At 42.3% G+C, this 14028-nt stretch overlaps 1 protein-coding gene across 1 annotated transcript; it reads right to left on the bottom strand.

Annotated features, from left to right (window-relative positions):
• Window positions 1–93: 93 nt before the first annotated feature.
• cdc34a (cell division cycle 34 homolog (S. cerevisiae) a) lies at window positions 94–13717 on the bottom strand. Its single transcript, XM_040127807.1, has 5 exons — window positions 13029–13717; window positions 4872–4958; window positions 4486–4583; window positions 3197–3331; window positions 94–3054 (listed from the first exon to the last, which is right to left on the bottom strand). Exons 1-5 carry the CDS (start codon window positions 13209–13211, stop codon window positions 2832–2834), a joined length of 726 nt encoding a protein of 241 aa, XP_039983741.1. The 5' UTR covers window positions 13212–13717; the 3' UTR covers window positions 94–2831.
• Between the last annotated feature and the right edge of the window lie 311 nt (window positions 13718–14028).

The following is a 14028-nucleotide window of genomic DNA, read 5'->3' as shown; positions in this document are numbered from 1 at the left end:
AAGGGATTGTAAACAGTCCTTTGAAGCCAAAAAGTGAGACTCCCCAGGGTCAGGTTCACTCAGCTGGAAAAGGATTTGTTTGTTTGTTGGTTGTTTTTTTTTTTGTTTTGTTTTTTTCCTGAGGTTCTTGTTGTTTTCTGTAATTGACTGCTGGGTTTTTCCCTCAGTGATGCTGCCACCAATCAGAGCTCAGAGAACTGGGGGAAGGAGGGTGAGTGGGGACTAAGAGACAATAAAAATAACAGTGGTTTGACAAAAAAAAGAAAAAAAAGAAATCCCATTCACCCTAAAACAACAAAACCGAGGGGGGGAGAATCATTCATAGGCTGTGTAACGGACATCAGTCAATTATTGAGTGTTGATAACTAATTTCTGAGCATTCAGGGCTGAGAAAGGCTGGAAATGAACTACTGTATGGTGTGCTGTGTCAATTTGGTTCTGTACAACTTTTCTGTTGTTTGATTTTTCATGTAATCGATTGATACATTTATTCGCTCTTCCATGAACAATCCTGGGTTTTTAAACAATCAGGTCAATATTCTTAGCACTTACATATAAGACAGAAAACATTGCAGCTCACACCACAATTTGGAAATAATAAGATTACATCAAAAAACTGTAAAAGAAGCCCAAAATAAACAGTTAACCTTCAGCCCATTCACAATGCAACAGTTTTAGATAAAATTGAGAACCTTTGTCCCTGGACACAATCCCGACCCTTATAGCAGATCTAAAACCACAAACACTTCATTAACAGCATGCTAGTGAAGAACCACATTCTCCCGTTCATGCTCAAAGATCAACCCTATCCCCAGGCCTTCCCATTTCTGCACTTCTCGGCAAGTTATATAAACGATCAGCGACTATTCTCTCTCTCTCTCACACACGCACACACACACACACACACACACACACACACACACACACACACACACACACAACGGAAACATGGTTACAGCGATGTTGAGAATTTCATTTGAAATACTGCTGGATGGTGGTAATGTGTCTTTGAGTGTGCAACAGAGCACTTCTGGCAGTTACAAAGAGGGGCTCGGACAGTGCAGACAGAAAAACAAAACCCTATCAGGTCAGTTTCATTCTTCTGAATCACTCGCACTGCTACCGATCTCGTCTCAGGTAACAGGGGTCATTGATTCAGGTGAGTCAAGATGGCTGTGGCCCAGTTGAACATTTCAAAGCAAAAAAAACAAAAAAAAACAGAAAAAACACTGCCTATACACCCAGCCACCACTAGGGGTATGTGCTCTGTGAAGGCTAGTGTACAATTTCATTCGTTTTCTTCTGCTCTGGAGACTTGTGCTACTCTGGTTTAGATTAACAAACCACTGACAAACACGAACACAGATACAACTACAACTGTCCATCTCTAACCAAGGATTCGTCAGTCCAAAGTCCTAACAGGTATGTAGCTGGCTTGTAAAACTCAAGCTGAAGTTCAGGTCAGACATTTGAAAGGCTCAGCTTCACTGCCACATTCAAAGCACTGCATAATAATTGAGTTCAAACACTGACTGCATAGGTTTTTTTTTTTGTTTTTTTTTTAAAAATACAGTACATTGGATTTCATGTGCAGCAGCAGGCTCAGCTAGCTGTTTGTTAATGCATCCAGGCCCCTAGTAGCACGTGCTTGTGTGATGAAGGCTGTGTGGCAGTCGGTAGAGGACATGTGTGGGATCCTGATCTACATTCCACTCTTTAGTTCAGCTGTTGGATCTTACCTTTCTTACTCACACCCCGGACAAGTCTGACAGGTGCTGCTATAAATAACTTGTTCCATCATCAGGAGGGCACTGTGTGCACAGTTATCCCCACCTGAGACCTTGTGATATCTCCCTCTGCCACCTTTGTTTGTCTGGCTGCTAGGGGTTTTTGCTTTGACCAGTCTGTCCCACGAGTCATTCAGACCTGTGGTATCAGTGAGCGAGGGAAGGCACAAGGGAGTGTGAATGGCTTCCCTGTTTGGAGCAGCACAAGCCCTGGGGCTCTAAAAATGTCAGAGGTGAAGCATGGCAGGGCTTCAAACAGCCTGGTAACTGGAGGTCACACACATGGCTCAGAGGCGGACGTAACTCAGATTTTGAACACTCACGGGCACGCGCGCACACACACACACACACACACACACACACACACACACACACACACACACACACACACACACACACACACACACACACACACACACACACACACTATAATTTTTCTAAATTAGCTTCCTTTGTAAATGCTCTCTGCTTGTTTACTCTGATCTGATCTGACCTGTGACATTATATTCCTCCCTGCTGCTGATGATGTCAAGAAAAGGCGTGACCATTAAAAAAAAAAAAAAAAAAAAACACAACATAGCTTTGTTTCTCTCAATGCCAGAGGAAGAAATAGGTCTAGGAGCTAAAAAACACTTTTGTGGGAAATTAAACCAGTTACCAGTGCAGACAAGCAGATGCACATGAGGAAGTACTGTTACTGTAAGTTTTCCTGCTGTGTGTGTATCATGTGTGCAACCTCTACTCAGACAAAAAAATGAAAGAATGAAAGAAAACATGTAAGAAACCAACAAAAACAACTCTGTAGCTTTCTTTTCTTCGATGCATCAGGTTTTAGTGTGCATACTGTGACTGCACATGTGACAGACGGTTGGACAGGGGGGGCCTGTGCTAAGTGAGGATGATGAGGGGATGAGGGGAGGAAGAAGTGGGGCAGGGAATTAAAATTTAGTCCATGACAGAAGAGGGAAGTGTGTGGGGGGTGTGGGGTGGGGCAGGGACTGGTCAGGGTCGGGGGTATGGTGGGACATCATGGGGGAGGCGAGGTCAGGAGTCCTCGGTGCCCGAGTCGTCCTCGTCATAGCAACAGTCCTCGTTGTCGTCCTCATCATCGTCCTCCAGCTCTTCGTCATCGTAGTAGTCATCGTATAAGAGGTTGGAGCCGTCGTCTGTGGGCGGGACCTGGGTGCGTACACAGTACTCGTCCAATGTGACGGGAACCTTGACGCCGTCCCGCTCTGCGTCAGCTTTGGTAGCCAGCACTTGCTTCCTGTGAGAAGGAAAAATAGAAGAGAGAAAAAAAAAAGTCAGATGAGGCCACATGGAGCTTCGTTGCTGGTACTCTCTGTACCTGCTACACTGAAAAACTCCCTGAAGTGTGAAGAGAAGAGTGCTGCGTGTCCTCTAAGCACCTGATAATCTCGATGTATTCTCTGTCCTTGCCCTTGCTGTCCCTCCACTTGCGGTACATGACGGATGCGTCCACGTTGGCCGGCGAGAAAGTGTTGGGCTCGTTCAGCAGAGAGATCACGCTGAGCAGGATGGTCCTGAGAGGAGATGTCAACAGACGAGTGAAAGTTGAGAGACAGATTAAAAGAGAGGAAAGTGATACGTTGGGAGGAAAAGGGAAACATAGGAAGAGGGGGGTAGGGAGTGTTACAGTGCACCTTGTCCCTAAAACTGTTTTCATACTTATGATCCCCCACCAGCTCACTCAACTCCTTTTCTCTTTCCTTGGACCAAAACGTAGGACTATTTTTGTTTATGTTGTTGTTTTGATCATCAGCTCGGTGGCTACAAGGGACCTATTATTGTGGTATACACCATTATTCAACTGTGAGAGTTTGTGCAAACATAATGCATAAAAGGAAAAAGCTAAGGAGAGAGAGGGAGAACGGGAGAGCTACAGGGGTTGAATGAAAGTGGTTCAAGTAAATATCTGAAATAAAGGGGAATGAATTATACATCATGTTTGGTTGTGTGCTGCATTGACACTGCAGCAGGTTTGTTGGCAGTTCAGGGAAGATCTCAGATAACTGTCTAGCTTTATGTGACGTCGATGAACAGGAGAGCCAAAACCTGCAGATTATTAGCTTATTAGCAAAGTTGTGTCACAAAGCTTTGTCACAAATTAGTCAGTCCAAATCAATCATAGTAGTACTTTTACTGACCATGATCTGGAAGTTTGTCTCTCTTCAAAGGCTTTAATTTTACGGGTGAGCTGTACACATCCACAAGAAAGGCATTTTAAAACAGCTGGTGCTATCAGCTACATTAGCACACAAACCCAGAAGAATGGAAACTATGGAAAATTTCAAGTCTTTGCAAGTCTTTGACTGTCATACCACAACCAGATGATTCCAGGCAAATCATGGTTGCCTCGTAGGCAGGAAAAACGCATCAATCAAAATCCTGCTAGGAATGTAGGAAAGAAGTCTAAAAACTTATGGTAAGATATGAAAAATGCTTGAAAGTCCAGTCCGGACCATATTAAAAGGACTATATCTCCCACACAGTTCTATATTGATATAAACCTACTCAAATTAAACCTGAGACTTGGCACTATAACGTATTTCGACGTATTTCAAGTTGAAATTGCTGAAGCACAGAGCCTGATGAACAAAAAACGTGTAACTGTCCAAATAATAACAAAAGAACCTAGGATGGGACACATTATATTGTATTATATTATGGTGTGTACCTGACGTTTTGTGTGGGGTTCCACCTCTCTGACGGCAGCTCACCACTCTGTGGGTCGTCCACTGGTGGGTGCAGGATAGAGATACAAACATCTCCATTCTAGAGAACCAACACAAAAATGTTGAGGTAATATTTTATTTACTACTTAGATACAGTTTCAGATTAAAGTATTAGGATTGGATACTCTTCTACACAGTCTGTCCTAAATTCCTTAACATTTATAAGCCCTTCTAAAAAATTAAATCAGAGCTTTTATCTGGAATCACATGACAAGGATCTAGTGTTTCTAGATCCCTACTTATATAAGCAGTAGCTCATGGGTCTATTAACAAAGGCTATGGGAAGCTACTGCAAGTTTTAACCAGCATTTACATTGGTCAGAGTTACCTCATAAATGTTGGGGTGCCACATTTTGGTGAGGAAGCGGAAAGCAGGTGGAGAGTACGGGTAGTCGACAGGGAACTTGATCCGAGCCTGAGGGTGAAAGAAGACACATAATAGCAATGTGAGAGGCGGGAGGTTTATCTCCACTTCTCCCGTGCCAGCAGACAAGTCATGACTACTTCCCTCTAAACTGCTTACCGTTTGGGAGAACCATTTCCACTGATTAGGCCAACAGAAACATGCTGGCTCAAAATGTACTAGGAAAGTAAAGGGCGATTCCTATAACCATAATTAGGCTGCTGCATATAATTTTAGCACACTAGTGGTGTTGTTTACTTTAAGAAAACCTGCAGTGTGTATTAGATCTATCCTGCTGGTAGACAGTGTCCCAGGGTTAACTGAATTCAAGTCTTTACAATGCTGCAGAAGCAACAAACGCACACGCACACACACACGGGCACACACACACACACACACAGGGGCAGATGCTGGGGAGAGAGAGGGCTACATTCTGACAGTTTTTCTTTAGAGAGACCTTTGTTTTACGGCTCTGGTGTCAACAAGCAGCGGCTAAATGAACATCTCCACAATCATGCTGATCAGCTTCAACAGTGCCTGAAAGAAACCTATAAATAGTAGCTGTAGAGTTATGGCAAACCCTACTGAGGTAGCTGAGCATGGAGGAACTAATGACAGTGTAATGTAATATGGTGTGGAGAGAGGGAGGGAGGCTCATAGTGCATTCAGCTGCCGAGTGTGGAGCTTAGAGAAACACCAGTGGGTAGGTGGCTGGGTGGGTGTGGGGGGTTGCTGGTATAAAGACATTGTGGGGGTTTGTCATCTCCAGCTGTCACTGCAACCCAAGACAATCCACTACTCACACCCATGTTCTGCTATTATATTCCCTCACACTGAAACCACACCCACACCCACACACACGGTATAAATCACACTACGTGTAGAGGACACCAACTACATTGATTACACACATGTATGTCGCTCACAGCATGAAACTTTCTGCTGACCGCCCTCATCACCCTGTCATATACACAAGCACATACTTGCTCACATTTGCTGATTCGGCATGGTCAGCTGGTCCTCGCCACAGTGAACCGTCGAGTGGGAGGGCGGGGGGCTGCATGGGAGCAGGGAGGTGGTGGAGTGGTGGGAGGAGGAAGGGGGGATTCCACTTGGAATAAAGGGGGTTGTGCTCTTTATAATACTGTAAGCTTTTAGCCCTCTTTGAATGCATTGTAGCATTTAAACCAGGCTGTATGTACCAGAAAAATATTGTATATCAATACTCAGACCAAAAGTGTGATCTGTTAATATTCACTGAATCTGCTGCCGTCCGCCGTCTGTCAGAGCTGTATTTAAGGCTCTGTTGTCTTTAAAGTGTGTGTCAGTATGTTCTGACCTCCTCTGACCTATCCCTGAGATAATGCTGCTTGTCGGGGGGAAAAAAAAAACAAAAAAACAAAACAACCCAAAATCCCAGGGTCTGACTGACCCTGCCAAAAAACTGGCGGGCCTTCAGAGTGCAGTGTTCAAGCCAACATTGTACACATTACAGACTGGCAACAGTGCAACACATAGCAGCCAGCCAGGGCGGGGAGGAGGGCCAGGCTGCAACAGTGAGAGCTTGGTTTGTCTTCCCAAACAATATAATCATCAAGATCATATCTCTCCACTGGCTGAGAATTGAGTGAAGAAAATCTTAGCTTATATATTTGGGAAAACTCACATCATGTCCAACTGACATGTCAAATGTCTGTTCTTATTTACAATGCAATGCCTGTTTTCTGTTGACCACAATAAGAGGAGCTGACAGCTACAACATCTTGCCAGTGAGGATCTTTTAAATAAACCACAGTAGCTCCCATCAGTAGCTATTCAACATTACTTTGAGTAACCATTTGGTTCAATTCAAAAGGGGATGGAAATGGTGCAAAAAAGAACTACAGGGCATTCGGCAGGGCACAAACACTTCCAACGGGCAAAGTGGTTTATGTTTGTTTGTCTTCCAGGTATGAGTTTCCAAAAAAACTGAATAAAAACTCTCCAGTAGCTTGGAATCTGAAAGTCCCAGATCTCTATAGTTCACAAGGATGATATTATTTAAAAAAAAAAAAAAAAAAAGTATATCTTCGAATAAAAAAATGATACCATATCTCACTTTGTAGCCAGTTTCTGGGAGATCTTTGCATTAAAAATTTGCATATAATAGCTTCATTCATCATGATCCTGCGACTCTGAATGTTAACCCCAAGTAAAGCATGAAGGTGGGGATATGCACTACGAAAGCTTGAGCATTGGTCCCTGTAAGAAGGTAAGAGCACGATTTCACAATGCAGCTTACCAAGAGGCTTTTGAACCGTTTTCCTCGTAATACAATATCACAAACTGGAAACTGCAAACACTAACAATGCATACAGTTACCATTTAAGGCTCCATGATACTGTCGAAATATAACTGACAAAGTGATGAACCTAGTGAAGAAGGGAAGTATGCAAGCTGCTTGTGGTTTTAGCAGCACCAACTACAGATCGATTTAAAACCATTGGAAATAGGTGCAGAGCAATTTGTGCCCAAGGTCTGTCCGGGCAAAGGGTGTGTTATAAACCTTTTTGGAGACCATAAAACACTAATAATGGGGTGTAAAACTTCACTGAAACGTAAATCGGAGTGCTGTAATTCTTGACCTGTCCACCGAGTAAGCCTACGCCAAACCCTTGGTGGATGGGGAGAGGGAGGAGAGGATGCATGGATCGTTTGAGAGAAGAGTGGCAGAGCGGGCCTAAACACAGACAGGCTGCTTGGTTGGCTAATTTACTCTGCAGCAGTGAGCAGCTTGTCTCCTGTCTCAACACCGCCAAGCAGACAGAAGCGAAGAAACACAAGGACGAAGAGGAAGGGGAAGAGAATAACGCAGCATAGTCTTAAGAGGCCAAAATCAGCTACTGCTTTTGAGTTTTCAGAAATGATCCTGTCTATATGAGTTCCTGTCCTTATTATATACTCACATTTTAGCATATTCTGTAACACAGCAGTAATGGGTACTGGAATGGGTAGTGGAAATTAGGTATTTGGAAATGAGGTACAGATGCTGTATGTGAAATTGCTTCACATACAGCAGCTCAACCAAGATCTCTGACCATCACAAAGTGCTAGCCTCAGTACATTTGTTACAACGTGCCACCACTGGTTTGCCTGTCATGCCTCATAATTGGATTGAGCACAGAATTAACAGCATCCACGGTCAATAGGTGATTCACCCTGAACAGGTCATTTCAGCAGTGGACATTAAGTGTAGTCAATTTGCAGCCATGCACGCAAAAAAACAAAAACCGACCCACTAAGCAGTTGTTACCGAGAATATAAAATACAAGATCAATTGGCTCTTTCTATGAAACTCTTTCTTGGAATGTGACCTAAAAAAGCTGCCTTGAAACGTTAATGGGAATGAGAGTGAACGCACCCACTCTGTGGAAAATAACAGCATGGCGAAGTAAACCAGGTCAATGCAAAGACCCTGAACAGAAGAAAGAAAAAAAAAAAAAAAATCATTCAATTCTCCCTGTGCACCTCTTTACCTTCTCTACAGACCTTATCCACATCCACACACACACACACACACACACACACACACACACACACACACACACACACACACACACACACACACACACACACACACACACACACACACACACACACACACACACACCAAACTAAATGATGAGGAAAAAGGTCCTTGTGCAGAGCAAATTCCATAGCACATACACAGGTCCCAGAGATTATCATGCTCATATCCAACAGCCCCCAGCCTCATTAACTCAACTCAGGAGGAGGGTGTAGAGGAGAGGAAAAGGATCACAAGCTTTTGGTGTATTACAAACTGGTTCCTAGGTGACTGTAACACATGGAAAATTGAAACAACCGGCCCATATTTGTAGGTATGTTTAAAGTTGTGATTACCACACTGTTGGCTCATACACGAAGGAAAAAAAAAAAACACATGGCCAGGGCTTCAGGGGACGGTTATAACAGTCTTCTGGGGCCTCACGCTCACCTCTGCTCACAGCAGGCTCTCCTTTCAAAGGGGCACCACAGCAAGAAAGGGCTCTGCCTGCTCTTGATCTGGCTCTTTCTGTATTCCCTCTTTTTTCCCTCTACCCTGCTCTCATTTCTCTGTGACACAGCCAGAAGGGGAAACATGACTCCGACAGCCAAGCCCTCTGCAGCCTGGTTGGGTCCTTTTGCCTGTAACCTCCCCTCCACTTCTACTGCAAGGCTAACATAGAGCCTGTACAAATTATGTAGCATGCATCCGAGGAGGAAGGAAAGCAGACACAAACAGAGAGTCAGCTGCTCAACACAACTCCGGTCTGTCAGAGGCTAAAAAAGACAGAGAGGCCCAAGCCAAGTCAGAAGGGCAACACCTCCCTTTTCCATGTTTGCTATGAAAAAGTTAGTCGAATAAACCACTTGACTGAGATACAAAGGGTTTCGTTTTACAGTATGAGTTGCAGAGAGACCATTTAGATCATAATTACATGCAAAAAAAATTATAATTAAAGCTACCAGGTGCTGACACAGCAGCACTTCAAACACAGTCAACCATCCAATTTCACAGGCAACTTCACAGCAGTGCAGTTCAGCCCTGTGTCACTGCACACAGAGCATAGCTTCTGCCGTACGTCACCATGTGAAACTTCTCCATGAAACACAAGCAGATGACTTCACAGTAGTGGATGTAGAGCATCTTTTTTCTGCTGTTGTGGTGCATGAAACAAAATGGAGCAGGAAGAGGTCAAATCTGCCAAATGTGAACTGATAGTCTCAGAAGCAACGTCATATTTCTCAAGTGGAGTTAATGGACCAGCGTAAGTCTTTACGGTCGTTATTGTTGTTTTATGAACCCAATAACCCTGCTCAAAATGGAGAGCACAGAACAACAGTAGATTTGCTGGGTTTTGTGTTTATGTTAATAAAGCATACAGATGTCAATATAAGATTTTCATAAAAAACTATTTTTTAAAGATTATTACCAGGAAACTTAGAGCTAAACAATAACCAAAAAGTGAATTCTCTCATTTTTTCCAGCAAAAGGAAAGAAATTGAGTTTTTTTTTTGTCTGTGTGTAACTGGTGCTTTTGTGTTGTATAAATATGAAACTAGTACTTGACACAGTAAAGAGCAAAACTAAATCAGAGCTTCAAGCCTTGTAATGGAAGTACGTTCATGTACTTTATGCTATGTAAGATAAAACCTATTGGTTGGGCCTGTTGTTGCAGTATGCTGCCTGGGCTCCTTGGAAAGTAAAGTGATCACTTGTGGCTTGTTAATGAGTGACTTGATTTGAACTGGGGTCATACCAACAGTTCTGGATAACATTATTAAAGCAGAAAACTTGCTGCGATCCACCACTGTTCTTCCACTTTGATAATTTAATGCAGATATCGGACCAAACTCCAAGCACTCACAAACTGTGAGACTGCAAATTCCTAAGGAGACTGATTGGGGATCCAAATCACAAACAAGTAGCTCAACAGTGAATAAAGATTCTGACAAGACCCAAACATCCAAAAAACAAGCAATCAGTGTAGCAAGGGACAATGCTTGGCATCATTTTTCCACATGAAATCTTGAATACAGGCAAGTAAGCCGTTGTAGTTCTGGACTGATGTTAACAGTAACTGTGTAACTGTGTTATTTAATAACTTCTCACATCTTTAAATTTTCCTGGGGTCAAGAAAATGTGTGGAGAGAAGACAGATGTTCCAGAGAAAGAAAAAAGTGCAGAGAAAGAGAATCAAGCAGTCACGGACCAGATCTCTATTAGAAAATATGCTGAGCTAGAAAATGACTAACATAGTCTTTATGTTTCGGTCATGATTATATGACATGGTTGGCATACAGCTGAAGCAGACCGTAAAACTACACAGCCTCCTCATTAATTTTAATTGCAGAGTTGCACTGAAAAAAATTAATGGTTATAATCATTATAAAAATTAACATTATATTAGACTAAATAAAGTATTAAGATTATACCTCATAGTTACTGTATCATCTGGACATTCAAACTCAATGCGTACAGTAACAACACACAGTGAGTCACTGTCCTAACACCCCTTCAAGTCTGTACTCTGGGAGTAGGCATCTCAGCTCCTCTGGTTTACAAGACCCAGGATGATGGCTGGCTTCATCATGGTGTGACTTTTTGAGAGCAACACCCCTGTGAAATAAATACTTGACTCAGCCAGGTTTCATGTGACGTCATTACCTGTCCTGTTTCCAATGAAAAGGCAGCTGCAGTGTGCCATAATTTAACTGCTTGTTTGTTGGGCTAACCTGGTCATAACAGTGTTTTTTGTTTTTTCTTTTCTTTTTTGTCTGAATATGGTAAACTGGTTGGACGGAAACCCAGCACAGAACAATGAGTCACAACCATGCAGTGGATTTCACAGTCAGGCTGTGCATTCCTGGTCCGACAAAGGAATCCTGTACACAGCACCCACACAGATACACTGAGCACTGTCCGTGGTAGCCTGGCCGGGGTCCTCTGCCTGTGTTCATAGGCTTGACAAAGACCAGAGGCGAAATGTAAAGGCTTCTCAAGAACTACAATCACAAAGCACTTTATAGCTTAAGTGATACAATATGCTGGATAGTCTGAACGAAGTGGGAGCCATTACTGATACCTTACAGTTTAATTGTTATAGGTAAACAACTGTGGCTAATGCAGGACATAGCATAATGAGCACATGACAAAAAGCTCTTGTAAAGAGACCATGTACAATTTGAGTATGTTGTTATTTTTGTTGGTTACTCTTTCTGCAAATTTAAATCTTTTTTCAGGGCCCGGACCTATATTATCCTTGTCTTTTTCTCAGAAAGACAGGACTATTATAAAAGCTCATTGTCTTTTGTTTGATGTACACTAAAATAACTATCTAGGACAAGTTTGGATCAGAACTACTAGGTGTGTTTTTGTTTTGTTTTTTTTAAAACTTTGCCAGGCAAAGTAATACATCAAAGTGGATTATTGAATGAATAACCACATTAGCATAGGGCTTGAAATTTAGGTGAACAACAATACCCTCAGTATTTTGCAACATTTGAAGTTTATTATCACACACTTATTTAGGTTTGAGACAAATCTACAGTAGAGTGCAACAACAAATGCAAAGCTAATCTATGTGTACCCTGTAGGTGTGTAGCTTACAGTGGGACTTAAAGTGAGTCAGGTTCTTTAGCACCAACCTTTATGGCAAAAACAGTAAAAACTACCAGCAGTTAACTGGTCAAGGGGCAGAGCCCTGGGTGCCATGAAAATAAAAGTAGAGCTGACATTCCTGGCTCTCTAAAAAGATATAACAATTAAACATTACAGTGTTAGAGAAGATTTAAAAATAACAATATAGCCAAGACAACTCAGTTGACTAGTTCATAACTTCACGGAGGCTTTGCATACTGCCAGCCCTGTTTGCCAGTTGCAGAAATACTCACAAACAGGAACAACACGTCTGTGAAACCAAACATTCACTCTCAAGGGAGGAAGTATGGCAGAAAACAAATTAAGTGGCTTCTGACTTTAAGTTAGACACGCCGAGTGGCTACATTTCAAAAGTAAGAGCTGCTTTTGAGTTCATTTGAACATACAAATGAACTCAAAAGCAGTTAATTTGACTGAATTAGTTAGACGATGAGCTTGCCTCATTACAGTAATGTTGAAGCTTGAGGCAGTTGTGCTAACAACCCTTTTGTTTCATGGTAACACAAAAGTGTCAAACGTGATCATGCGTTGACTGTCACTATTTAAGGGACCTCAGTTGACTTGTGTTTTAGAAAAAAATGAGCCATAGGCAAAAAGTTTCAGTGTATATCAGCCTACATCATTAAAGTCTTATAATCCTGATTGAGTGTTGATTTAAAGTTGAACAAAGAGGGGGAGAATGTTTTATCACAGTAAACAAGGAAGAACTGCCAATTAGCCGAGTTAACGTTATTAACCGTTACCTGCCGTTGATGAAGACGGTTACTTAAAAGCTAAGGTTACCCGTTGAGCTGTCCTCTATGACTAAATTACTTAAATGTAGGCTAAATCAACCAGCTAAAGAACAATAGATCGACTGCTAGCTAACATTAGCTACTCACCTTAAAATAACCACCTTCGTAGTGTGTATTTGGAGGTCCGAATATCGCTACTTCCCAGTTGTACATGTCCGACTCGTCCACCAAAGTTATTTTGAACCCTTCGACCGGCTCATCTTGGAGACTTTTCATCTCCAGCATTAGTGCTTTTTGGGAACTGGCTACATGATGTCCATGCTGAGCCATATTCCACAACGATTTGTATAAATATACCAGCAACACCACCGTAGCTGTGATTGCGAAGAAGGACAAAGCTAGCTCGGTACAAACAACAGCTTTCAGTAGAACCACGAAGCCCTGTGGCACAAGAACGCGTTAACGTTAGTTTCCGTTTGTATGGTTCCGAAACAGGATCTAAGAATCGCAACTGTGCTTTATTTGGTCAGAGCTGGTGCGCCTTCCTCTGTTGTGAACAATCCCGGGTAGCCCCAGTTGTTACCAACCATCTAAACCTACTGTTATCAAGTCAGACACCTACAGACCTACTCTACTTCCGGCTACAGGTTTCGAAATTTAGCCCCTATTTATCGGTTTGAACATAAAGTTTCGTTCCGTTGTTAACAGCTTACAACTTCACATAGTATTTATTTTTTGTATTATTGTTGTATACACCCCGATATTATTGACGTATGTTTTTCCTTTTTATCAATTTTGTTTCAAATGAATTGGTGAGCCACTTTCCCGTCGGTTTTCGGGGTATTTACCGTTAGCTAGCTCTAAATCCAATCTTAGCTGAAGATAGACTCAGCTATTAACCCGGTTTCAAAATATATGGGAAACCTAAATGTGTGCTTTTTAATTTTGTTAGCTCAGCTGGCAATCATCTTGGCCTTCTGGCCATTTCGCATAACCTTTGAAGAATATACAGTTAAAGCGTTGAGTCGAGATTTTATTTTGAACGTAAACACAGGAAACTTAATTTTGATCCCGGTTAGCTTGGCGGTGATGCTAACGAAAGCTAGCCCGTCTCCTCTTTCGGGTGGGTTGCTATCATAAGAAAAAG

Source organism: Xiphias gladius, chromosome 6 (assembly GCF_016859285.1).
Source record: "Xiphias gladius isolate SHS-SW01 ecotype Sanya breed wild chromosome 6, ASM1685928v1, whole genome shotgun sequence".
Classification (NCBI taxonomy): domain Eukaryota; kingdom Metazoa; phylum Chordata; class Actinopteri; order Istiophoriformes; family Xiphiidae; genus Xiphias; species Xiphias gladius.
Note: the sequence above shows the minus strand (reverse complement) of the source record. Positions and strands in the feature narration are given on the sequence as shown.

Bases quoted from the DNA above. Each gene is read 5' to 3' on its own strand.
- cdc34a (XM_040127807.1), bottom strand. From the start codon at position 13,211: ATGGCTCAGCATGGACATCATGTAGCCAGTTCCCAAAAAGCACTAATG. The intron at 4,959-13,028 runs GTGAGTAGCTAA...TTTCACCCTCAG, and splicing joins ACGAAGGTGGTTATTTTAAG to GCTCGGATCAAGTTCCCTGT. The intron at 3,055-3,196 runs GTGCTTAGAGGA...TCCTTCTCACAG, and splicing joins GAATACATCGAGATTATCAG to GAAGCAAGTGCTGGCTACCA.